The 27,361-nt window shown below is 47.1% G+C and overlaps 1 protein-coding gene across 1 annotated transcript in view; it reads left to right on the top strand.

Annotated features, from left to right (window-relative positions):
• Positions 1 to 27,361, top strand: part of ZFAT (zinc finger and AT-hook domain containing) — a 221,731-nt gene that overhangs the window by 70,595 nt on the left and 123,775 nt on the right. Inside the window, exons 4-7 of the mRNA XM_004373020.2 lie at positions 11,381 to 11,569; positions 13,723 to 13,873; positions 21,061 to 22,517; positions 23,347 to 23,579. Coding sequence (XP_004373077.1) covers positions 11,381 to 11,569; positions 13,723 to 13,873; positions 21,061 to 22,517; positions 23,347 to 23,579 — 2,030 coding nt within the window. The remainder of the gene's footprint in view (positions 1 to 11,380; positions 11,570 to 13,722; positions 13,874 to 21,060; positions 22,518 to 23,346; positions 23,580 to 27,361) is intronic.

Raw genomic sequence — 27,361 nt, 5'->3', positions numbered from 1 at the left:
TAATCCAGCACCGTCCCCCTTGTAATCCTAATCCAGCACCGTCCCCCTTGTAATCCTAATCCAGCACCGTCCCCCTTGTAATCCTAATCCAGCACTGTCCCCCTTGTAATCCTAATCCAGTGGTTTTAAAGTCGTTCCCAGGACCCTGCCAAGGTGCCTGTGGCTGGGGTTGGAGGGAGAGAGGGGGCTGGTGTGGGCGCGGCTGGCAGGGACCCCACCCACTTTAACTAGAGCAGCCAGGCTCTTTTATCTGCTGCTTATATTGAAATTGCTTAAAGAGTCCACTTGAAAAGATCCTGCTGCTAAGAAAAGTTAGAAAACCAGCATCTTAATGTATTGATGACCACAATCAGATTCAGACGGTGATACAGCATGGTGTGACATTTAATGGAGGAGTGACTTCAGCTAAGGGTCTGCATTCTGGAAGAGCACATCTATAAAGAGCCTTGGAGAAAAAAGTGACCCATAAAAAGATTGGTTAAAAAAGCATGCTGCGTCGATGACTTTAGAGTTCCAGGTGCTACTTCGTGCTTGCAAAAGTGCATTGCAAGGTGTAATGTACCATTCAGAAAGTAAGGCGTGATTATTACAGTGGTCTGTTTATCTCCCTTTCTGATTATTGACTAGAGAAAAATGCCAGATGGGCACCGGCCCCTGTTAGATGTTCGCCTTGGAAGCTGAGTGTAGCTGATGGGATTGATGCTGGCCCCCCTTCCTGTGACCTGGCTCGAGGGCGAGTGACCCAGAACAGGGCCGTGAAGAGCTCTTTCGGGTTTGATGTCACCTGCCCTCTCAGCGTCTCAAGCAGATTTCAGCTCTTGATCTCACTAAAATCGCACCCCATTTTCTATTGGGTAAAGAACTTTCTCTAGAGTGTGGAAAAGACATTTTAGACATTTAAGACAATTTGAAAATAGAATACTGCCTTAGATTTAACTGTGTAATGAACACGTGTGAAAAGCAGGGCGTTTGGAAGATGGTTCTTGAGAACAGCATCTAGAAGACTTGGGGTTTGACCTGGGTCCCCCCTCGCCGTCACTGTCTTTGGTTTCTGCATTGCCTGTACTTACTCACAGACCTCAATTCGCTGGCCATGTCTTAGCTTCCTAGTGCTGCTGTAACAGAAATACCACAGTAGGTAGCTTTAAAGAACAGAAATTGATTTTCTCAGTTTTGTGGTGGTTGTTAGATGCTGTTCAGTCAACTTCGACTCATACTAACCTCGTGACAGACTAGAACTGCCCCATAGGATTTTCTAGGCTGTAATCTTTATGGAAGCAGATCGCCAGGTCTTTCTCCTTTGGAGCCATTGGGTAGGTTTGAACTACCAACTTTTGGTTAGCAGCTGAGCGCTTAACTGTTGCACCACCAGGGCTCCTCTCTCACAGTTTTGGAGGCAAGGGGCCTGAATTCAGGGCACCAGCTCTGGGGGAAGATACTTGTCTCAGCTTTTGTAGCTGTTGCTTGGCGATTCTCTCTGAGCTTCTGGCTGCCTCTGTTGTCTCTGTGTTTATATTGCTCCCTGTCACTCAGAAGTGAATAGGTTTAAGACTGCCCTACACTGATATGGCCTCATTAACATAACAAAGACAACCCTATTTCTATGTGGGATTCCATCCACAGGTATAGGGGTTAGGATTCCATCACATGTTTTGGGGGGACACAATTCAATCCATAACACCACTCCTAGTTGGGCACTCTGTCCAGGCCCAGGCGTCCCCAGGCATGCTCTGAACCAGGGTGAGTAAATTATCTGGAAGGGCCATTGGTGGCAGCAGGGAGCTGGATTTGCACTACAGTTCTCTGACCCTGTTTGAACAGAACCGGAGCCCTCATTTCCTTCACTTTCCAAGCATTGCCTCTTCATAGCAAGAACGTGGCTGCACGGTGGGAAGAAGTGTGATGCCGTGGACAAGCTGTAATGGGATTGTAAATGCTGGCCCTGGATGTGGGGCCAGAGCAGCAGTCGGCTGTGCCAGGAGCCAGCTGTGCAATTGACCATATGGTGTGCCTTAGTCCTGGTGGGCTGGTGCCAACACTGAATGGGGCCGGTCATCTGCATAAAGTGATCAGGTGCATGTGGCCTCCTTGCTGATGGGGCTCTGCTGCGAGGACACGGAGCAGATCCAGCCTTTACTTCCCCAACTCGGCCTCCAGTGTGGATAGACTGTGCCCCACGGAGAGAGCTGTGCTAGGCAGGATGCTTGGGGATGATGGGCCACTACTCCACTGAAACCTGTACTAGGAGGAAGGGAGCCTAGAGGTGATGGGCAGTACTCCACTGAGAGCTGTGCTAGGAGGGATGCTTGGGGGTGATGGGCAGTACTCTGCTGAGAGCTGTGTTAGGAGGCGAGCCTGGAGGCGATGCCCAGAGGCTGTGGTGCATGGACTGCCTGGAGGCTGAGCAGCTTTCCCCATGAGGAAGCAGAATGCCTGTCGTGGAGATCCCTTACTGGCCCACTAGCCAGCTCCTCTGCTCTCCCGGCTGCCTTAAGACAGCGTTAGGCTGTGCACCTTGTCCACTGCCCTCCCTGTGGTGAAGCCCGGTGTTCAGTAGATTCTGCCCAGCACTCTTTATCTAAATGGTGACTTCCTGCAGCATCCAAGGCAGGAGAGGGTAGCGGGAAGCACCAGGTTGTAGTCAGATGGACTTACAGGGGAGAGTTTTGTGGTCATGTCACAGCGTCATTGCTGAGCCATAGTCCCTTATCTTTACAAAGAGCTTAGTAAAGTCCTGCCTTGTTAGGGCTTCAGGAGGACTAAAGAAGATGTGTGTGGCATACTGCAGGGCTGGCTGGGGCAGTGGCTGCTGCTTGCCTGTATGCCGCCGGGTGAGCTGGGGCTCCCTGAGGGGAGAGATGTGCCTGGTTCTTGTCTGAGTCCCAGTGTCACGCACAGGACCAGGAGCAGAAGAGACCTTCGCTTGTCATTTGCTCAGTGAGTGGATAACTCTCCAGCTCTGAGAGTTCTGAGGCCCTTTCTCTCTCTCGCCACTCAGCAGATATTTACTGAGCACCTACATTATACACACAGGGACCATGGTGGCTCAGTGGTAGAATTCTCGCCTTCCATGCAGGAGACCCAGGTTTGATTCCCGGCCAGCGCGCCTCATGTGCAGCAGCCACCCATCTGTCAGTGGAGGCTTATGTTGCAGTGATGCTGAACAGGTTTCAGCAGAGCTTGCAGACTAAGATGGACTAGAAAGAAAGGCCTGGCAATCTACTTGTAAAAATCAGCGAGTGAAAACCCTATGATCATCATGGTCTGATGTGCAGCCCATCACAGGGATGGCGCAAGACCGGGCAGTGTTCCGTTCCATTGTGCACGGGGTTGCCTTGAGTTGGGGGCTGACTCAATAGCAGCTAACGACTACAACAGCAACAGCATTCTGTTGGGTATGGGGTAGCCTTACATATTACACTGACATAGCCTTCCCACCAGGCTTCATTGAGCTTACCTTCTACTGGGGGGACAGACAAGACATGAGTGAAAAAATAAATCAGTTGGCAGTAGCTTTCCGCATCGGTAAGGCGTCACCCTGCAATGTGTTTGTTAGAGCAGAACTTAGAATGCTGGACCACACTAACAGCACACCTTCCCTGCTCACCAGATGTCTGAGTCCTCTCTCTCGCCCCCCATTTTATTTATTACCTTCTGACATACTATTTAATTTACCTATTTATTATGTTTTTTATTTATTGTCTGTCTTTTCCAACTAGAATATAAACAGCAGAAGGCAGGGATCTCTCTCTGTATTATACACTATAAAGTATCACAAATGCCTGGAACTGTGCAGTCCAGAGGCATCTGTTGAATGAACTGCGGTTAGCAAAATAAATAAATACGTGATATTCTGTAGCGCTTAGATAATTTCCAAGTAAATATTTCTTTCTTTTGTGTAGTAATGACACTTTGTTTGAAGATGGACACTAAGAAGGTTTGGGAATAGGAGGAAAAGGAGACAAGAAAACCAGCGTGCAAAGTGAATGTTTTATGAAGTAGTAGTAGAGAGGTATTGTTGACCTTGGCATTAAAGATGGAAATTCTGTTTCCAGAAGAGCAGTTTTTGATGGGAATGCTGCCTAACTATGTTGAGGAGAGGGTAATAGCAAGCAGGCATAGAAGCTAAAGAGGCAACTTGAAGTCAGACTCAAAGTTGACTTGGCTCCTCATAGTCAAATAAAAGTGAGCAGGTGCAAAGAGCCTGGCAGTTCAATTTGTCTCAGGTTCCAGCAGTTCCAGGTGAAGAGGAAAGGCTTTTAGGTCTGCAGTGAGTGTCTCCATGGTGTGTCCAAAGTATAGACATGTTCTGGGACAGCGTGGGTGGGGAACACAGGCTGAGAGCCAGGACTAGGTAGGGGGTGACTCCATGAGTTCTTGGTGCTCTCTCATAACTCCCAAAGGACCAGTGACTCTCACAGTAGACCCCTCACTGATTAGGTCACAGTCACCTCCAGAGTCTTGAACCCAGGGGTGCAACTCCTTCCTTCATTCTGCAGCAAACACCATGCATCTCGTGTAAGGTAAGAGATTGGATTGGAGGGAGAGACTGGGAAGAGGACAGCCTGGGGATGGGAGGTGGGTAGACACTCGACCTAATATCCTCCCTTATCTTGCCACATCTGCATAAGATGAAGAGTGGTTGGTCTGGTTACCCAGGAGTGTGTGTGTCTTTGAAATGCTCTTCACTCTGTGTGTTTCCTGTAAAGTTCTCAGCAATGGATTTGCTCATGGCAGCCATGGCTGAGATCATCTGCAATTTATCCAAACAACCCCACAGTTGATGGAGGGCGGGCTCAAGGGGCTCTTGTGTCTGTTCAGGATGTGTTGGGCAGAGCTGCTTATTTCCAAGCAGGTGACTGTACAAGCTCTGCTTTGTAATGGTGGGTCCCCAATCCCAGAGTGGTTTACGAGAAGCATAGGCAGCTTTTTTCTGAGATGGTTTGGTAATGACTGTCTGGTGACAGGGAATTGTACAAAACAACTCTCCACCATTCTATCTGCCCCTAGACCTTTAAGTCACTTAATCTAAATTAGAACTCAGACATTTTGTGGTTGTTTTTAGCATGTTGCTGTATCTTTGCCTAGCAGTTTTTCTTAATGGTTGTTATTGATATTTCTAGATAGTATTTCTAGGCACAAGATTCCGGTTGTCCTCCCCCACTGGAATCATGCAGACAGTGCATAATTCTCCCCGTAATGGTGTGTGACAACACACATGGAGTACTGCCAACCAAGGAAGCTCACCCGAGCCTTGGTGTCCAGGGTTTTTATTGGGAATTGGACATGCAAATGCAGCTGCTTGCTCTCATGGCTGACATTAGTCTCCAGCCCCTCTAGAGGTCAAGCTGATACCATGTGGCACAAGGCCCACACCATAAATTTCCATGTTGACTTAGACTCTGGTATGATCCAAGGCCCCAGGTAAACAAAGACATTCTTAGCAGGCAAGAAGTTGGAGGTTACCTCCCAGGAGCCAGGGACAAGGTCAAAATCTTTCTTTGGGTAAGTTTAATCTTTTACTACACAGTTATATATTTATTTAATTTGCATAGTAGGTGTAATGTTAAAAATCTTAAAAGCAAAACAAAGCTAAATGCAAAGGAAAATATTTTGGATTGAAAGAATTCAAGCACTTCCAACAAAGGAGGAGGCTTGTGTTGATTGTGAGCATATGAGAGTAGGGGCTTTGTTGCATTTCTCACCATAGGGAGCCATGGGTCTTCCTCCAGAATAATCTTTCCTGAAAGATTTGCATGGAAGCCTGAGACGTTCTGATAGGCATTATTATGGATTGAATTGTGTTCCCCCAAAATATGTGTTCAATTCCTGGCCCTGGTAACTATGGATGTGATCCTGTTTTGATATAGGAGTTTTCTTTTGTTACCTTAATGAGGCCTTACCAGAGTAGCGTGAGTCCTAAACCTAATCACTTCTGAGCTATACAAAGACCTGAATAGACACAGAGACACACATAGGGGGAACACAGATGCCAAGGAAGATGAGGGAATGCCAAGGATTGCAGACAAACACTAGGAACTAGGAGAGAGGCCGCAGAAGGAATCCACACAGCCAAGAACCTGGTTTGGACTTTGAGTCTCCAGAACTGTGAGAAAACAAATTTCTGTTCTTTAAACCACCCACGTCTGGTATTTCTGTTACAGCAGCAGTGGGAGACTAAGACAGTCATTTAGAAGGTGAGGAAGCTTCTGCACCAAGACCGATGCTGGCTATTGACTTAATTTTGCCCATCCTTGTGATTTCTAAAATAAGTGTCCATTGGCAGGCTGCTAAGACTGATGTGTAAGGGTAGCTGTGAATGTAGTGTGGTTTGTAGAGTCTTCTGGGGCAGAGTTCCAAAAATGTATCCGGAAGAAGATAGGAAAGATGAACAGCGATGAGATAATTTAACACGTGCCAGGGGCTTTCACATAAATTGTGTTATCAAAATCTCACAGCAATCCTTTGAGGTCTGTTCTATTATTTTATTTTTTTATGAGCGAACTGGAGTGTATGGAGATTAATCAGTTTCCCAGAGTCCCATTGTTGGTGGCTGAGTGGTGTCCAAGGCTGGCCCACCTGACTCGGACACTCAGCATGCCCCGTGCCCTCCTTCACATCATCCCTCATCCCACTAGCCGGCCCACGGCAGCCCTCGGCCTTGGTGCTCACAGTGACCAGGCACAGGAGGGGGGACCAGAGCACAGGAGGGGGACCATCATGTCATATTTGAGTTTTAAAGAGAAAAGGAAACTGGAGGAAATATAAGCACTAGATTGGAGGACAAGTGGAAAAGTTAAACAAGTCAATAACTCAGAGGAAGCTGGAAACTATGCAGAAGCACCTTATTGAAGGGCCATGATCCCTGTGAGCTGAAGATGAGAAATACGGGCATGCATAATAGCACCCACCAGCGTGACTTCCGAGCTGAGTCCAGGAGGCCTTTTCTGTGGAGAAAAGGCAACTTTTGAAAGTCACTGACGGGTTATTTTCCTTTGACTATCTCTCTTATATTTCTCAGTCCTATGCCTTCTTTTCTTCCTGCCACCTGCTTTCTCTCTCCATATTCCTAAGCAGTAGCTCCAGCTCCTTGTGTGTTAGGGTTTAGAATGTAGAGATACCGGGCTTTTCTAGTTTGACTTCCTATGGGGCTCAGAGTCTTTTCCACAGCATCACAAATGTGTTTGAGACTTTTTTGAAAACATTCCTTAGAAACACATCTTTTCAAGCCACCTTGTTGGACAGCTCTGACTTTTGGTGTCTTTCTCCAGGCTGCAGTCTGTTGCCTGAGTTCTTCTACCCACTGTTCTGGCGTCATCTTTTTGAGCACAGCAGAGGAAGTCTTCTTTATCTTCTATGTTAGTTAGGCTGTTTGTCTTCTGTTGGCCTATGTTATGCTTAATACAGTAAAGACACAGAGCCAGCCCCCAGGAAGTCACAGTACAGAGAAGGCATGTAAACAGATAACTGCAGGGCACTGTGGGAGGGTCAGCAGTGGATACGTTCGTGCGTGTGTGTAAAGAGAACGGTGACGTATAAAGGCGAAGGGCAATAAGAGGATCACAGAGGAGGGGAAATTTGAACTCCTGCTTGGTTTGTCGTTGGTTGCATTCTCAGAAGCCCCATTGTCCGAGATGAAGTCTGGTGGCCATGGTCTAGTTGCTAGGACAGCTGGAACAGCATTTTCAGTTTCTGTAGTGGGAGGTGGCGTTGCACTCAAGGAGGGAAGGGACTTGGGGTTGAGCTCCACAGAGGAGAAGCGGCCAGAGGCAAGGAAACCAGAGTAGGAGCTGGTGTGGGAGGTGATGAAATCCTTACCAAGCCTTCCCTTCTCCACCTCGGCCAACTTAGGTCTCTTTATTGGTTTTCAGTCTGACTTGGCTTCCAAACCCTCACTCTCACCTGTCCACTGTCCTTCTGCCCCCAGCTCCTCAGTGTATTCTTAACCTGTGATGCCCAGAGCAGAACCTAGATAGAGTTCATCCAGTGCAGAGTGTGGGAGAAATGTTTTACCTGGGATCTCTTTAGCTAGTTCTTATGAATGCAGTCTGACATTGCCTGTGTGTTGACTTTTTTGTTGACTGACACTTGTAACCTGGGTTAAATTTATAGCGAATTCTAATTTTCAGGGTTTTTTATGTAAACATTTCTATTCCTGCCACATCACCCACGTATTGAAACGTATCCCACGGTGAATTATCTTATACAGTGAAGCATCATTTTAAAAACAGAGATTCCTGTAATGTTGTTTCTGCCTCTCTATCGTATCCAGTACATTCTTCTGTAGTTATTTACGTACTTGTATCACCCAACATGTGGGCCACATAAAGAACTCTGCGTCTCAGGCAGTTTATAGACCTTTTGAAATGTTTTGCATTATAGCCATTAAGAAAATAAGTAAATAAAAGAAAGCAAAACTTGCCATCAGGCGTGATGCCTGTCAAGCATCTCAAATGTAGGCATGGGCAGTGACTTTGGCGATCACTCAGTTTGCCCCATTCCTGGGCCTTTATATGAGTCATCATGTACTTGAAGCATGGTGGTTTATGGCTTTTTCCCTTTGACCTTGGAAAGTAATGTACAATTCTGTCTGTTTCATGATCTCATCTTTTTTTTTTCAGTTTGATGTCAGCACATTTAGGGTTGACCTTTAGCGTTGGTTCGGTTCTCAGAAGCCCCCCGGAACCCCCTCCTCAGGCCCCATTGTCCAAGATGAAGCCCAAGGAACCAGAGTAGGAGCTGCTGTGATAGCTGGTATGAGAGTACGGTGCATCGTTAAGGCCCTTTTCAAGTCCATTAAAAAAGTTCCACTAGGTCTAAAGATGATCCGAACACCTGGATTCTGGAGACAAGCACCAAAAGCTGTTCACTTATGGACCCTAGAAAATGAGAATGCTTGTTTTGATCCATCTGCCCCATCAGCCAGGTTCCGTCCTTGTCTCATGGTGACGACTTTCCTCCAACCAGCATGTCTTCCTGAGAATCAAGCATACTTCTTTCATTTCATCTTCTCCCTTCAGGCACTCGTTGGTGCACTTATGTGCAGGAGGGCCTGTAGGCTAACCTGAATCACAGGAAACGTGAACTGACCACGTTGCCTCTGGCAGCTCCCCTTGGTTTCTCCCATGGCTCCAGTGTCTGCGTTATTACTGCCTGGCTTCAATTCCACCTCCGTGATGACACCACATCCCAGCGCTTTACCAAACCCTCACCGTCTGCCTGCTTTCCTGCTGATCCTCCTTCCACCCACCCATCCATCCATCCATCCACCCAGGGACGTCCCAGAGACGATTATGTTCCCTGTGTGCTTGTCTTCTGTAGAAGTGATTCTCAGCAGGCTATTTTGGGTTTTGTGGCTGTGATTTTAAGAAAGAGAAAACTCCTTTCCATTCCTTTGCTATATATTCCTTTCACTTAGGAATCTTGAATAGCATGCATTCAGGAGATTGTGCTTTTGTTCTCTACTTTGATATTGAAGCTTTTCTTACCTCTCAGGCTAATGCCAAGTTCAGCCATGTGAAGTTAGCTATTGTTCTGTCTGTGGCTGACATATTGATTCTGTAGTGTGTTTGCAAGTACTTTGAACCCATTCAATTCATTCTCTACAGCATGGGCACAGATTTAAGGCACAGACTTAAAGCAGAAATTTAGTCCTGCCATCCTCCTGCTTCAAACTCCTTGGTGCCTTACCATTGCCTCTCAGAGGTGACAGATGGGAGGCTGCAGGTCAGATGTGGCCCCAGATGTGATTTGCCTGGCTCCCACATTGTTTTAAGAAATTTTAAAGTCAACCTTGAAAAGTCAGAAGATTTCATGGAAACATCTGAAATTGCAGTTTTTGTTTGAGCCGTCAGAAGGTCTAGGCACTCTGCCTCTGTCCTTTCTGGGGGGCCCTTGGCTGGGGCTTGTGCTCTGCTGTTTGCCACACCAGCAGCTTCACGCACTCACACCACTTGATTGGTTCCCGTGAGCACTTGAGTTTCATCCCCTGACTCTCACCAAAGGCACACCCCAGGCTTCTCATGGGCATCCAAGGCCTCTGGGACTTAGCTCTTACTCCCTCACCAATTTTGTCTCTCCCCCTTGCTGCTTCATCAGGTTGTAGCCGTATAGTATGCTCGGCTAATGTCCTACTCATTGTCTTTGCTGTCCCTTTCTTAGATGGAATATTGCCATTTTTTATCACACCTGCTTCCTTCCCCTCCAAAAACACCAAAAACCAAACCAGTTACCGTTGAGTCAGTTCTGACTCATGGCGACCCCATATGTTGCAGAGCAGAACTCTGTTCCATAGGGTTTTCATGGCTGTGACCTTTTGGAAGCAGATCACTAGTACTTTTTTCCAAGGTGCCTCTGGGTGGGTTTGAACCACCAACCTTTTGGTGAGTAGTCAGGTGCTTAACGTTTGCACCACCCAGGGACTCCCTTGCCCCTATATGCCGTTACCTCATGTCTGTTCCTCACATCCCCCAGCCATTGCTTGCACACACTTGCTTTTCTGTTTAACTGAAGCATTCCCTCCCCCATGAAGGGTTCTCTGACTTCCCAAGTGGATTCTACCATCCCTTCCCATCATTGTCAGTTATCATGCCTTCTCATTTCAATCAGCGCACCGCGGACTGTCCTTGCTTGCACTGTTGGTTTGCATGTCTGTCTCCCCACGGGACTGTGAGTCCCTTGAGGGCAGAGTCTGTGTCTTAGCTGTGGTTTCATCCAAAGTGCCTGGCACAAAGAAGGCACCTAGCAAATGTATGGTGAGTAGATGAGTGCTTGCTTTCTTGGACTTTAAATCTTGGAGACTGTATCTTCTCTGCCATGTGGTTTATTAATGATGCTGAAGTCTCTTGGCTTCATGAAGACAAGAGACAATGTTTGTTTTATCCCGGGCCTAGATGGTGGCCTATGGTAGGAGCTTCATAAATATTTGTTGAATTGGACAAAAGACAGAAGGCCAAAGATGGTCCCAGAAGTGATGCGATGGGTCTCCACAGTACTGTGGATCTAAGATTTTATATATATAAAACACACCCATTGCTGTCGAGTCAATTCCAACTCAAAATGACCCTACAGGACAGAGTAGAACTGCCCCATAGAGTTTCCAAGGCCGCAGTCTTTATGGAAGCATATTGCCATATCTTTCTCCCATGGAGTGGCTGGTGGGTTTGAACTGCCACCCTTTGGGTTAGCAGTCAAACGCTTAACCACTGTGCTGCCAGGGCTCCTATATATGTGTATGTGTATTTATATATATATATTATATATGTGTATTTTTAGATGTGTATTTATTTCCTTTACTAGCCCATAAAGGATTATGTTTGCTCTCCAATTCTATCATTGATATAAAAGGATATTTTATATATCTTTGGTATTTGCTTCTTAGGTAATGAGTCTGACCTTGAACTGGAAAAAAAATATAAGGAAGACGATCGAGAAAAGGCCTCGAAAAGACCCCGGGCACAGAAAACGGAGAAAATCCAGAAAATCTCCTCGGGAAGGGAGACTGGGCAGCTTTCTGGAGTGAAGAAGCCCATCATAAGCGTGGTTCTAACTGCACATGAAGCTATTCCAGGTGACCACAACCAACGGGACGTGGCGAAATGAAACTCTTTGGGCACGTCTGTACCAAGGGTAGCCTGACGTAATAGTATGAGACTGGCTACTGGGCTTGGATCCTGTGATCCTGAGCAGGGCACTCGCTGATGGGGCTCTCCATCTGATTACCCGTTAGGTCAGGAAGACAGCAGACCTACTTACTGCCCAGGGCTGTTGTGAGCAACGCATAGGAAGGACCCAAAGCCCTCAGCAAAGGAAAGGTCGTGAGGGCCGCTGCCTCTGCGCCCCCACCTCTCCTGACCACGGCCTGCCCTTATTGTAGCAGCCAGAGCAGAGTGTTTCTCCTCTTCGCCACCCCCTGCCCCAACCAGCCCCTGGTCTGGGTGTGCTCCTTCCTCCTACCTGCTCTCAGCCATGCCATCCCTGGGGTACTGTGGACGCCGCTCAGCCAGGCTGCTTCTCTAAAACCCTGCGACTTATTTTCCCTCCGCCTAACTTCTCTTTTGTATTTTTAGTGGGTTTCATAAAATGTTTATGATATTGGCAATTTCCATCTCCATCTCCTTTCTCATAAAATAGCTGATGGGTATGTTCTACTCTCTTTCTTTAAAAAGGTCTCTTCCAAGATGGGGCCTGGCTTACTTCTCCTAGTGCTGCTGAAGTGGGTGGCTTTGAAGAACAGAAATTTATTTTCTCACAGTTCAGGAGGCTAGAAGTCCGAATTCAGGGTGTGGATCTAGGGGAGGTCCTTCTTTGTCTCTTTCAGGTTCTAGTAGCTGGCCATCCTTGGTGTTCCTGAGCTTGTAGATTCATCTGCCTTATTCATCATCACATGGTGTCTGTCTTCTGTGTAGGCGTGCTTCTGTGTCTCCTCTGCTCTTTTTATAACGCAGGAATGCTTAGGTTTAGGACACACCCTACACTGATATGACCTCAACTGATTGATGGATTACATTATGGAAGTTGATTACATTATATTACATTAAATTAGATTACATCCACAGGGATAGGATTTAGGATTCCAACATGTATTTTGGAGGGACACAATTCAATCCATAACAGGACACTGTAGACAAGCAATTTATGATAGTAGACTCCAAAGTATAATAATTTTTTTCCTATGCATTTATGTGGTAGCTGTCAGATAAAATTTAAAAAGTCAGGTTTAGAATTTTAAGAAAATAGAAATTGTAAGCATCTATTTTCAGTGCCAATATGAAAATACCAGAAGAGAATTTCCTGTTCTCAATAGTCTCTAGACAAAGTTTCCACAATTTCTTCTTAAAAATTAGTAGTAATATTTTGAGATTTCTGTAAGTGGGTGTAAAAAGTATAATTAATTTACTTTGCTATTCCAGAAGTAAGGGATAGATTGGAGCCTTTTAACTAATGCAGTGGATACACAAAAACACACACACGTGTATGTACACATTACAGATGAATTGTCCACTGCTGCAAAAGGTCTTTGATCATCTCATATTATAGAATTGCAGAAGTAAAAGTGAGCTTTGATATTTTCTGCTTCAAACCCTCATTTCATCAGGTGGAAATGGAGATGCAGAGATGTTAAGCTAGTGGCATGTTTGGGGTGGGACTCCAGGTGGCTTAAATTCCAGTTCACAGTTTATTATACTCTTCCATACAACTTGGAGCCCTGGTGACGCAGTGGTTAAGAGCTTGGCTGCTAACCAAAAGGTCAGCATTTTGAATCTACCAGCCGCTCCTTGAAAACCCTATGGGCAGTTCTACTCTGTCCTGTAGGGTCACTATGAGTCGGAATTGACTTGACAGCAACAGGTTTGTTTTTTTTTTTCCATATTACTTAACATAGTTTTAAATTCACTGAAACACATGTGGTCCTATATAAAATTTTCCAAGTAACTAATCTACACAAATGTTGTGTATATAGATGTATGTGTGTGTGTATAACATAAGCAGGTAAACTGAAAATGTAGGCCAAGAATACATTTTGGCAGAGTATTAGAAAAATGCCCCCTACAGACACACAGAGAGAAGGAAGTTACATGTGTGAACTGAAAGAAAACTAATAGCTTGCATAGTACTGTACAGTAAAGAAGTACACCCCCCAGAATGGCCCCTCCTTGGGGTGGGATCAGCGCCCCCTCGTGGAGCCTCTTTAACAAGCAGTGCATTGTGTATCCATGTCAGGTGCTACCAAGATTGTTCCAGTGGAAGCAGGGCCCCCGGAAACAGAGGCAGCGAACCCCGAGACCACTGTGGCAGACCTGGCGCATCGCAGAGGGTACCAGGAGTACGCCATCCAGCAGACGCCATATGAGCAACCGATGAAGTCAAGCAGGTAAAGGGTTTTATTCCATGAAACTCCAAAGGCTGAACACCAGTGACCTCCACGGAGGGAAGAGGGCCCAGCACATTGGTCTATCAGGACTCAGTGTACAGATTTGTCTGTAAAGGAGATGGGGTTCTTGATGTAACCTGAGAGTTAACCTCCATTGCAGCCATTGGTGTGTTGGTTGAGTCTGAGTTGTGCTGTGAAATATGTGACAGATCAACATTCTTGTGGAACCAAGCACCAAATGGTTTAATGACGGTAGAGCATTTTACTTAAAGCGAGAATATGTTTGACCTTGTAAGAAAGTGTGAACTGGTGTAGCAAGTGTGAACAGGGCTTTGCTTCACGAATTTCCTGTTTACAGCTGCACCAGACATTTGTTGTCTCAGTTTTTCCATATTATAATGAAAACAGTTCTGTATTTTTCACAAACCCTATATTCAGAAGCAATACAAGCATGTTGTAGAAGGTTCTAATATCCCATATGATGTAGAGTTTAAGTACCCCATAATTATTCCTGTCAGAGGTAACTTCTATTGACAGATTGGATCATATGCTTCCAGATTTTTTTTTTGTGATATGCTAACATATATTGCTTCAATTTCATTGTTATTTTTTCCAAAATGAAATACCAAATACACTGTTGACAAGTGATTTTTTTTAACTTAGTACACCTTGAGAATTTTCCATTTCCAGTGCATGTTTGAAAGTCAGTGTTTGCTGTTCCGTAATGGTCCTGTAGTTCATGAACCAGTTTTCTCTATCATCAGTGATGCACTTTCCATACTTCTTCAAGATTTTATGTGAGATGGATTGTTTGAAGGTGAAACTGCTGTATCAAAGGGTGTGAGTGCTCAAAATTTTAACGGACATAAAAAACTGACCTCCACATAACACCGGACAGGTTAACACTCCATCGATAGTGATTGAGAGGGTCTATTTCTCCACAGCCTCCCCGGGTTCTCAGTCTTTGGCTGTGGTATATACCTGCTGCAGTAGGTTATTAAACCCTGATCGCCTGAAGTCTGAAACCATTTTTCCCAGCTGAAAGGAAGGTAAAGGAAGTACCAGGCAAATGGTTTCCTGCTAGTTCTGGAAGAGGAAAGTGAAGTGTTCTTTTTTTTTTTTTGAATATATTAGAATATCTTTATTCCGGGGACCCGGTCACATTATTTTTCAGAAGCTGTTCAGAAAACCCACTTCCATGGAGATGATTCCAACTCATAGTGACCCGATAGGATAGAGTAGAACTGCCACCATAGGGTATGGAAAGTGAGGTGTTCTTTATGAGAGCATAATCTTCAGCATCTAACAGACCTGGGCTGGCTTTTGGCTCTCCTACTTGAGTTCACTCAACAGGTGGGGCACCTGTGACGTGCTAGGCACTGGTGCTAAGACAGAGCCCATCCTGACGAAGGCTTCACTCTTTTCAAACTTGACACAAATCATTTTGTCTCTGAGCCTCGCTTACATCAGCCATAACATGGTCTCATAGAATCTGATGTAGCTTAGAGGCGAGAATAAATGGTAGACTACATGTAAAGCGGCTGTCACATGTTGGGCTCTCATTAAATTATATTCTAATAGCACGTGGGGGATGCTTCAGTAATTAGTAACCTGACTCTTCTCTTCTTGTAAACGTGACCAGCAGAATTTATTGCGGAAGTTGTAAAAATACTCACTTTCGGGGCAAATCTGTAATCGAATAGACGTCTCAGGATCTGCCTGTGTCAGGTTGATTCATAGACCTTTCCTGCGTATCTTCACAATACGTCAGGGTCTCCTGGGGAGGGACTCAGCTAAATGCTAATCTAGTCACAGGTAAATGTACTTAGTGTTTAATCAGCAGATCTAGGCTGTGTTCTTCTTGTTGTGCATCCCATGAATATTTATGTGTAAATTATAAATGAGTTATGAAAGAGACATATTTTTTGCATGAGGATTTTGCTTTGCACAACATAGAAAAATCTTTTAGGTAATATTATTTTTTTTCTTAAAACCAATACAATACACAACTATTATATAGAGAATTTGGGAAAACCGGAAAACTGTAAGGAGAAAATCATGGGTGATCTCATCCCAGACTCAGAAACACCATTTGTCACATTATCCATATAATCACCATTAATATTTTTAATGTAGTTCCCTCCAGCCTTTTTTTTAGTGCATATGTTTTGTAAAACTGAGTTTATCTTTTCTATGCTATTTTGTATCTTGCCTTCAAAATGTAATCGCATTATGCTTATTTTCCTTTGTTTCTCAAATCAGTCACAAACCGACATGCTGTAACACCATGAGGGTGTCCTGCAATCTGCTGAACTCTCAGCACGGCAGCCGATGAGAGCTTTCTGAAAGGCCCATCTGACTGTTACCCTCTGAGGCTTCACATTGCTCCTAGGAGAACGGGGCCTAACAGGCGTGCTGCCTCTCCAGCCTTTTTCCCCACTCCCATTCCCCCTGTTCTCTGTGGTTGCCCCACTGGCCTTGCTTCACTTCCCTGCTCTCCTCTTTCAGGTGCCTTCCCTCTCCCTGGCATGCTTCCCGGTTACCTTCTGTTCCTGCCTCATCCGCTGGCCCAAGTATGGAGGCCTGAGGGAGGCCTCCAGTCTGGACCAGGGCCCCCTACTGTCACCCAGGCTCTCAGCCCTCTCCTTCTCAGCACCCGATGGTCACTGTTTTATGGTTACTAGGCCGGTGCCTCTGGGGCAGTGGTGGTTCAGTGGTAGGATTCTTGCCTTCTCCCCTAGTTATCTACCCACTGCTGTCAAGTCGATTCTGACTCATGGCGACCCTCTAGGACAGAGTAGAACTGCCGCCGTAGGTTTCCGAGGCTGTAGTCTTTATGAAAGCAGACTGCTATATCTTTCTCTTGTGAAACAGCAGGTGAGTTTGAACCTCTGACACTTTGGTTACCAGCTGAGAGCTTAAACCACTGCACCACCAGGGCTTCTTTTCCTAGTTATCTAGTGCTGCTATCATAGAAGTACCACAAGTGAGTGGTTTTAACGAACAGAAATTTATCTTCTCAGTTTAGAAGTCTGAATTCAGGACGCCGGCTTTAGGGGAAGGCTCTCTCTGTCTGCTCTGGGGGAAGGTCCTTGTCTCTTTTCAGCATCTGTTCCTGGGTTCCTTGGCAGTCATGTATCTTCCCCTCCGTTTGTGCTTGCTTGCTGCTTAATCTGCTCTTTTATATCTCAATAGAGGATGATTTAAGACACACCCAACGCTAATACTTCCTCATTAACAAGAAAACACATTCCCACGTGGAATTATAACCACAGGTATAAAAAAAACAAAACCAAAACCAAAGCTGTTGCCGGCAAGTCAGTTCCGACTCATAGCACCCCTATAGGACAGAGCAGAGCACCTGGTGGATTCGAACTGCTGACCTTTTGGTTAGCAACCATAGCTCTTAACCAGACGCCACTAGCGTTTCCAACCACAGGTTAAGGGGTTAGGATTTACAACACATATTTTTTAGGGATACAATTCAGTCCGTAATACCTTCTATATGGGAGACCCGGGTTTGATTTCCGGCCAAATGCATCCCAGGCATAGCCATCACCCTTCTATCGGTGCAGACTTGCATGTTGCTATGATACTAAGACAGACTAGGAAGAAAGGCCTGGTGATCTATTTCCAAAAATGGATTGCAAGGGTTCGATCCTGTTGTGCATGGTTTGCCGTGAGTCGGGGGCCAACTTGACGGCAGCTAACACCACCAACAGGCTGCCGTCCCCCTTCCCGCTGGCAGCTGAGCGCCGTGAGAGCCGGGCCTGTGCTTGCTCCCTGTTGTGTCTTCAGTGCCTGTAATACTGTTTGGAATGAATGAACGAGTGAAAAAAATAAATGGGCAAACTGGTTCCCTATGCTGGGACCTCCAGGCAGCTTCCGATTCCTCACTATTGTGCAGAATGGTGCATGAACACCTTGCCCTGGATTTTGTACCCTTTCTTTCAGTTAGATTCCCAGCAGCATAATAACTGGATTAAGGGGTGTGACCTTTTAAAGCTCTGCTAGATTGCTTTCTGAAACACAGTGGGTGAGAGTGCCTCTCTTCGCTGAATAGGGAACGTTGGGAATCAAGTCATTTAATAGCATTACATCTGCATCGGCTCAGTCATAGTGGCTGGTCCTGGAGTTTCAAACGTGGGCTGCTGAGCATCTTCATCAGACTCACTGCCCCGGGCGTGAAGTGGGCCACCAAGGGTCCTACCAGCTATTTGTCTAATAATACAAAAAATCGGAGCAAAAGGCTCTCGTGAGACCATTGGGATCTTGAAGGAGAAATACTGTTACGAGTCCAGGGTTTCTTCCTAAGGTGTTCTTTGTGCCGATAAAATATATCGCCTTCCGGACATCTTTGTCATTTGAGAACGATTGAGATGAGTTTCCTTAAATTAGCCTTGAGTTTAGCGTGCAAGCCTACTAGTCACTTTCATATTTGAAAATTTTAATTACATCATGTGAATTGTACCCTTTGTAGAATGCTATCCATTTAAATATTTTTAGTTTAAAGACAAGGCAACCTGTGCTGATCAAGCGTAGTTGTATGGCTGGTTTCATAATTACAGACCTTACACTTGGAGTGTGCACATTAGTCATACACAATGAATTACACTGATTCTCAGGGTTTCTAAGGTCCTTTTTGGATAACCCCGGCACACTGTCTGGAGGGAGCTGTTAGGGCAGGACAGGAGTCTCACCTGTCACTCTGTCTCCTCCGCCAACTCCTGGCCCCGCTGCACGTTGTGCTTGGTCAAAGAGAAGAGTGATTTTCCTGTGTCCCCTCTGTAGTGCTTTGCTGACCATCATTTGCTGATTTCAGAAATAAGGCTTGACCATTCCAACAGCAATGGAAGCTCCATACAGGGAGCCTTCTCCGTGTGTATGGCCACACTGGGGAGGCAATGGATGTACCTCAGCGTTTTCAGGTGGTGTAGAGATGAGGATAAATGCCCAGGCTCCACAGACAAACAAACAACACCAGACCAGTCGCTGTCGAGTCGATTCGGACTCATGGGGATCCACGTGTGAGAGTACAGCTGTGCTGCATACAGTTTTCAAGGCTGTGACTTTTCAGAAGCAAATCGCCAGGCCTTTCTTCCGAGGTGCTGCTGGGTGGGTTTGAACTACCAACATTTCGGTTAGTAGTGGTGCGAATGGTTAAGCACTCGACTGCTAACTGAAAGGGTGGTGGTTTGAATCTGCCCAGGGGTTCTGTGGAAGAAAGGCCTGGTGATCTTCTAAAAAATCAGCCATTGAAAACCCTGTGGAGCCCAGGCTCTAGAGTCAGACAGTCTGCTTGGGTTCAAATCCTGGCTTCACCACTTAACTAAGCATATGACTTAGGCAAAAGCTCAGTTTTCTCATCTGTAAAATGAGTCTAGTAATAGGGCTGGGATTAAATACTGAGCGTACGATTTGGCATGTTGTAAATTCTCAACAATTGTTAGTTGTTACTATTACGTCTCAGTCAGAGTCCACGTTGCCTCGTTGAAGGAGAAGGGCTGCATGAGGCAGGCCATGCTTTTCTTCTGTACCATGTACACAAAGTCTAACATGGTGCCTGAGACAGACTGACAGGTGTTAATAAATACTGGGAGCCCTGGTGGTGCAGTGGTTAAGAGCTTGTCTGCTTACCAAAAGGCTGGCAGTTTGAATCCACCAGCTGCTCCTTGGAAACTCTATGGGGCACTTTTTCTCTGTTCCGTAGGGTCGCTATGAATCAGAATTGACTTGAGGGCAATGGGTAACAAATGCCAATCATTTATTAATAAATCGTGGACGAGGTTGATGAGCAACAATCTTCTTTTCCCTGTCTGAGTTCTGGACCAGCTGAGATGGAGGAGGGGAAGACAGAGATTCAGCAGTGGGAGAAAATAGCTTGGTGCAAGTCAGCAGTGAACTACCCACTGTTGTCTAGGTAGACAGCCTGGCCACCCTGCATCCGCAGCCCTCGCCTGCTGCTGGCTGGCTCACGGGTGCCCACCGGCAGAGCGCTTCCTGTGCCACATGTTCCCCACAGCAGGCACATCCTCATGAGAGAGGGGCCCGGCTGTGAATGCGAGGTCCCGTGCCAGACTCCCCCATCAGACTCGTCACTTCTCCTCCACTGGGGAGAAGCGAGGACGTGGAGAAGGGCTGGGGTGTCCACTGGTGGCTGGCCCTCACGTGGAGGCTTGCACAGAGGGAATCAACAGCCATTTGATTGAGAAGCCAGGTGGGAGTCGTTGAAGCTCTGGAGCAGACGTGACCAGCTTGGGTCAGTGTCGAAGCAGACAGAGTCCGTTCCGTTACGACTGGTCCTTTCCAAATCCGCCGGGTACGCGCAGGCCCGCTCCGGGGGTCAGCTAGTTAGTGCCGTGCAGGTGGTGAATGGCGCGCCCCTCTTCCCTCCTCCTTCTCTGGGCCCCTCTTTCTTGTTCTTTGAACCTCAACTCAGACAGCTCCTCTTCAACAGGTTTTCTCAACTACCTTAGTCCAGGTTGTTGTTGTGGGCCGTCGACTTGATTCCGCTCATAGCAACCCTATAGCAACCCGATGGAGCCCTGGTGGTGCAGTGGTTGACAGCTTGGCTGCTAACCAAAAGGCTGGTAGTTCAAATCCACCAGCTGCTCCTCAGAAACCCTACGGGGCAGTTCTACACTGTCCTTTAGGGTAGCTGTGAGTTGGAACTGACTCAACGGCAACAGGTTTGGTTTTTTTGGTTTATAGCAAGCCTGTAGGGTTTCCTAGGCTGTAATCTTTACATGAGCAGATCACCAGGTCGTTTCTCCTGCAGAACAGCTGGTGGGTTTGAATCGCCAACCTTTTGGTTAGCAACTAAGCGTTTAACCACTCTGCCACCAGGGCTCCCTTTAATCCAGGTCAGAGGGCTCTTTCTCTTCTCACCCTGCACCTGTCCTGTGACACTTACACACTGTAATGCACCCACTGTGGTCCTGTCAACCCTCCTGCATGCTGTGAGCTCCTCAGGGACAAGGACCCCCTCTTTCGTCTCTGTGTGTGCCTCATTCCTACTGGGCCTGAGGTCCTGCTTGTTGAAGGAATGAATGACCGCACCCACCTATCCTCAGTCTCCTTGTGTTCACTGTTCAGCCCTTGGTGTTTGGCTTCTCAAAAGCAAGTTCTCAACAAGAATTTAAGAAGGTGCAAGGTGTCCCAATGTAACTGCTGTCATCTCTTCCCAGGCTAGGCCCCACTCAGCTCAAGATCTTCACGTGTGAGTACTGCAACAAGGTCTTCAAGTTCAAGCACTCTCTGCAGGCACACCTGCGGATCCACACCAATGAGAAGCCCTACAAGTGCTCCCAGTGCAGCTACGCCAGCGCCATCAAGGCCAACCTCAACGTGCACCTGCGCAAGCACACGGGGGAGAAGTTCGCCTGCGACTACTGCTCCTTCACTTGCCTGAGCAAGGGCCACCTCAAGGTGCACATCGAGCGGGTGCACAAGAAGATCAAGCAGCACTGCCGCTTCTGCAAGAAAAAGTACTCGGACGTCAAGAACCTCATCAAGCACATCAGGGACGCGCACGACCCGCAGGACCAGAAGGTCAAGGAGGCCTTGGACAAGCTCTGCCTGATGACCAGGGAGGGCAAGCGGCAGCTGCTCTACGACTGCCACATCTGCGAGCGCAAGTTCAAGAACGAGCTGGATCGCGACCGCCACATGCTGGTGCACGGTGACCAGTGGCCCTTCGCCTGTGAGCTGTGCGGCCACGGCGCCACCAAGTACCAGGCGCTGGAGCTGCACATCCGGAAGCACCCGTTCGTCTATGTCTGCGCTGTGTGCCTCAAGAAGTTCGTCAGCTCTGTCAGGCTGCGTGCCCACATCAAAGAGGCGCACGGGGCTGCCGAGGAGGCCGCCGTCTTCCACAGCTCCGTCAACCAGAGCTTCTGCCTGCTGGAGCCTGGAGGGGACATCCACCAGGAAGCCTTGGGGGACCAGCTGCAGCTGGCAGAAGAGGAGTTGGTGTTCCAGGGGGTGAATGCCCCCAAAGAGGCGGCCTGTCCTGCAGATCCTCGGCCTGAGGAGGGCCAGAAGGAGCCGGAGGCCCCTGTGGAAATCCCTGCCCCGGCCGAGCACTCAGCTACCCCTCCGGCCGAAGGTGCCGCCCTGCCCCCCTGCGAGCTGGGAGCCACTGTGGTCTCATCGGCCCTTCCGTCACCTGCGGTGGTTTCCGATGACTTTCTCTTGAAAAACAATACCTCCTCCACTGCTGAGGCTCACGCCGTGCCTGAAAAGACCGTGGACCCCCAGCATGGAGACCCAACCCAAACTCAGGACGAAGGGATCGCACTACTGCTGTCTAAGGACAAAGGCGCTAGCCCGCACCAGGAGCCCCAGGATGCAGAGAGCCCTCCGTGCGAAGGGCAGGACACTGCTGCCCTCCCACCCACCAGCCCAGACCCTAGTGGGTATCTCAGGTCAGGCCCAGCTGAGGCCTCTGAACTTCTTCCTCCCGTGGCGGGTGGTGGGGATGCCATCATCTGCCAGCCCGACTCCTGCAAACCTGCCTCAGAGCCCCAAAGTGACGTTACCCCCTTCATGAAGATCCTAAACAGTTTACAGAAGAAGCAGATGAACACCGGCCTGTGTGAGAGGATCCGGAAGGTGTACGGAGACCTGGAGTGTGAATACTGTGGTAAGGAGGGTGGTGCCGGGCGGGCGAGCGGCTGGCGGGCCTTCTCCTTCCTGGCACCCCGAGCCCCTGCCATTGTGCTCGGCGTCACCTGGGTGTGCTTTGAGCTCGTGTCTCTTTGCAAAGACACCTTCAGAGTGAGCTGTCCTCCTCCACATGCAGACAGGAGTGGGGGCCCGCCCGCGGTGCAGTTTAGTGCCTGGTCTTTTGGAAGGCCACCTCGATGACAGCTCAGTTAAGTGGGCTGGCTTGGCCAGGCGTTCACGCGGAGGTGTGTTCCCACCCCCTCGGAACTTTAACCGCGAAGAGTCGTCTTTGGGCACGTGACACATTTAAAGTAGCGTTAAGCTGTGGCCTTGTTCTGGGTGAGCAGAGCCTGCTAACGTGGCTGCAGCTCCGTGTAGGGAGGCCCTGACTATACCGCCGCAGAGTTACAGAGAAAGTTTGGCTTCTGAAACTCCCAGGGAGCTGGTGGTGCAGGAGAGGACGGCCCAGCTCTGGACCATGTGTCCAGCAGTCAGCAGAGCTTAGAGACTCTGTGATCCACGCATGTGCGTAACAGCAATTGGCACCTACTTGGCCCTCAGTCAACACTGGTTTGTCCTTCCCTAGCTCTGACCTCATGCAAAAATAGTAGCACCCTTAATATTTGCAGTAAGTCTCCCACCTGTGAAAAGTCATTTCCAGACAGAGATGTGGTGGAAAATGTAAAGGGTGACCAGGACACACACTTGAGGGAGAGAAATACAGTAGTTAAAAAATAATCAAAAAAAACAAATCAAATTCAGTGTGAAGGAAACTTCCTTGTTCTGACGTGAAACTATTTTTTTAGGCAAACTTTTTTGGTACCAAGTGCACTTCGACATGCATGTCCGCACCCACACCCGAGAGCATCTGTATTATTGCTCACAGTGTCATTATTCTTCCATCACCAAAAACTGCCTTAAACGCCACGTAATTCAGAAACACAGTAACATCTTGCTGAAGTGTCCCACTGACGGCTGTGACTACTCGACTCCAGATAAATACAAGCTGCAGGCACATCTTAAAGTTCACACAGAGCTGGTAAGTAGCAAGCCCCAGCGGCAGCCTGTTTCCCCTGGGCGCGCGTCGCTTTCTCAGATACTTGCAGATCGAGGTGTCCCGGCTGCAGATACAGCTGAGGGGTGAACCTGAAAAGACAGAGAGGCCCTTCTCACTAAGCCCACCCCTCTTCACTTTCCAGAAGGCCTCGTGCACCCCAGTGTTCCTTTCACAGGGAGATTCTCCAGTGCCTCGAAAAAAAGATGAGATGGAATGAATTTGCTTTCTATGCAAATTCTTCAGGATCGTAGAAAATCTAGAGAGTAAAGGTCTCCAGAGTAGAAATCAAGCAAAGAGTTCTTACATGACGTTTTAAAGAATTATTAACAACAGAGATGATAATTACAGCTGCCCCTAAAGGTTGCTGGAGGTTGAATTAGATACTGCATGACAAGTGCCAGCTCAGTGTTCGGTTCATGGCAGTCGGTACGTGTTGATCACCACTCTCGTGATACTATTACGATGTTATTTATAGTAAACTCTCTGTGAGCCAGTGTCTGTGACGCACTTTTATTTAGGAAAAATAGTGATATGTTAATTCAAGATACGTAATCAAATTAATATTCACGATGGTAATATTTCTTTGTTTCTTGGGCGATCATGCCACACAATGAATGAATGTTGATTTTTGCAAGTTCTGCTCTAACTCAGGAGGCTGATACCTGAGAGTGATTTGAGCAGGCCTGGCCCCAGGTGTGGCTCTTTGTTGCCGTGTTCTGCTCGATGCTTCAGACAGCACAAAATGAGGCTCCAGACACTTGCTGGGCTACCCCTGTTTTCTGGCGTGAAGAACCACGAACGCCCTAGCAGTTTGAATTGAGGGTTTTGGGTAAAGTGGTTAGGTAAGAGCATAGTACTCTGGAGTTAGAGATACCTGGATTCCAGTACTGCATCTAGCAGCTCACAAGCTGTGTGGCCTTGGGCAAGTCACTTGACCTTTCTGAGGCCTAGTGCCCTTCCTGTAAAATAAAGATATATATGTATAAATATATATAAAATGTAGTACACACACACAAGTATACCTGCATGTATACAGACATGTATCTATAGACATGCATTCACACATATTTGTGTGAGCGTGTGTTTATAAGTGTCTATATTGGGAGATTCTAATAAGGTAGTTCCTGATTTACGACAGGGTTCCATTCCCACGACTCCATCGTTAAGTCCGTTCTGACACAAATCAAGGACCTTAGTTTATTTTTTTTTAGTTTTCATTATTATTGCGTTTTATAAATCTGATCTTTATTTGTCTTTGGGGTTGGCATGAGAATGATAACACCAGCAAATCACTTGCTGCGGCATAGTGTGTAGTACATATTACTAGCAATAAGAAAACACCAACAAAGCAAAACAAAAAAGGGTGGTCGGGAGGGTGGTTCATTGTAACACGAGTATGTTGTACGTCGGGGACTGCCTGTAAACTGCTCTAGACGAAGAACTTGGCACAGTACTAGTCATATAGCTAACTGTGTGTATCAGCTGAAGACAAGGATTGTGTTGGTGCTATCTGTGCTGTTAAAGGTGAACGTGCAGCTGCTACTTCTGAATCTCACTGACATGGGTTGCAGGCCCCAGTCTCTATGTACCATGCATCGGGATTTCAAATCAGAGTAAGATCTGGCTCTGCCTTCAAGGCACTCTTTGTTTTGTAGGAACATAAACAAGTAAACATACTGGCCATATGGCAATGCGGGAGGGCATATTAGTCACAGTTCTCCAGAGAAGCAGAACTAACAGGACACACACACACACACAGACACACACACACATTGGGGCAGTGGTGGTTCGTTGGTAGAATTCTTGCCTCCTATGTGGGAGACCCAGGTTTGATTCCCAGCCGGTGCACCACGTGTGCAACCACCACCCATTTGTCAGTGGAGGCTTGTGTGTTTCTAGTTGCTGAGCAGATTTTAGTAGAGCTTCCAGGCTGAGATGGACTAGGAAGAAAGGCCTGGCACTCTACTCCCGAAAATCAGCCAGTGAAAATACTATGGATCACAACGGTCCTATCTGCAGCCCATAATGGGAACAGCATAGGACTGGGCAGCGTTTTGTTCAGTTTGTCCATGGGGTTGCCATGAGTCAGGGACCGACTCAACAGCAGCTCACAACAACATATATGTATATATGTAGAGGAAGACCCTTAACAAGATGGATTGACACAGTGGCTGCAACAATGAGCTCAAGCATAATGACGGTTGTGAAGATGGTGCAGGACTGGGCAGTGCTTCATTTCGTTGTACATGGGGTCGCTATGAGTCAGAACCAACTTGACAGCACCTAATAGCGTGTGTGTGTGTGTGTGTGTGTGTGTGTGTGTGTGTGTGTGTGTGTGTGTACAGACAGAGACAAAGATTTTTAGAGATTTATTTTAAGGAATTGGCTCATGTCATTGTAGAGACTGACAAGTCCAAAATCCACAGAGTGGGCTGACTGGAAACTTAGGCAGAACGTCTGTGTTACAGTCTTGAGGTACAATTTCTTCTCCTTGAGGAACTTTAGTTTTTGCTCTTAAGGCCCTCAACTGATTGGACGAGGCCCACCCACATTCTCAGGGTAATCTCCTTAGAGTTAAGTGACGGTAAATGTTAATCCCATGTAAATACCCTTACAACAACATCTGAACTAGTGTTTGACCAAACAGTTCGGCACCATAGCCATTGACGCATAAAATTAAGTGTAAGAGAGGGTAAGTGAGGTCAGCCAGAAGTGCCCTCTCCCTCCCCGATCCCAGAGAGGGGCAGGCAGAGGTAAAGAAAGGCTTCCTGGAGGAGGGATTCTGAGTTTGATGAGTAAGATTTGGCGCCAGGAAGGCAGCTTACGAGGAATTTCCCAACAGAGTCAACAGCACAAACCAAGCAAAGCCATCCAGATTGATACTAGGGTACTAAACTCTGTGTATTTTTCATGAAGCAGGTAGGTAGATTGTATCGCCAGTTGAATGAGATGGCATAATTGTGAAAACAAGGTTCGTGTATTTTGAGCTTAGACAACATTTGTCTTTTGAGTCAGTAAATTATCTATGGAATGAAGCTAAAGGTACCATGGAAATGTTGATGTGGTAGAAAGGTTACCCACTTCCTCTGAACAAGGACCCTCTTGATCTGATAATTAAGGTGCTGTCACCCAGTCAACAGTGCTTTAAATGGAGCTTAGTGTCTGCAAGGGAAGTCCACTAAGATGGAACTCCCAACTACAGAGTGTTTAAATCCACAGGATCCGATCTAATACTTTGTGAAGTCTGCTGAGTACCGTGTGCCGTCTCTTGGAGGTGAAGTGTTAACTTCTCCTTGGAAAGGTTTTCGGAAATTATAAAGCAGATAAGAGTCATGTGGCTCCCAATATTTCTCATTGCCACCCCCATGAATATTTAGTGGTGTCATCTTCACTGTCCCCTTGTCCTTCATCTGTCACTGTTCTTGATCCTGGTGGGTCATCACTGCCGTCAAGTGGATATTCGTGGGGATTTGGAGTCCCAGCTCCAGCTCCCGGTTGTGCCGGCTGTCGCCCTGGTGCAGACAGCTATGTCTTCCTTTCCTTCTCCATAGAGTGAAGTGAATAACCCGCCCTGCTTTCTCCGGAAAGGGCGACACTCCGATAAGATATCGTGGATGTGCTGGCTCACTGATCATGGAAGGGCCCTGCTGAGTTGGGAGAGCCGTGCCGCTTAGCCTGGGAAAAGCTTGGGACCTGGAACAAGTTCTTGAATCGATACGGGGCTTGGTTTTCTTATCAGTGACCCAAAGGTTGAAACCAGGCTC

The sequence above is a fragment of the Trichechus manatus genome, unplaced genomic scaffold, assembly GCF_000243295.1.
Source record: "Trichechus manatus latirostris isolate Lorelei unplaced genomic scaffold, TriManLat1.0 scaffold00022, whole genome shotgun sequence".
Taxonomy (NCBI): Eukaryota; Metazoa; Chordata; class Mammalia; order Sirenia; family Trichechidae; genus Trichechus; species Trichechus manatus.
The sequence above is the reverse complement of the archived record's forward strand: the minus strand, read 5'-3'. Positions and strand labels throughout refer to the sequence as shown.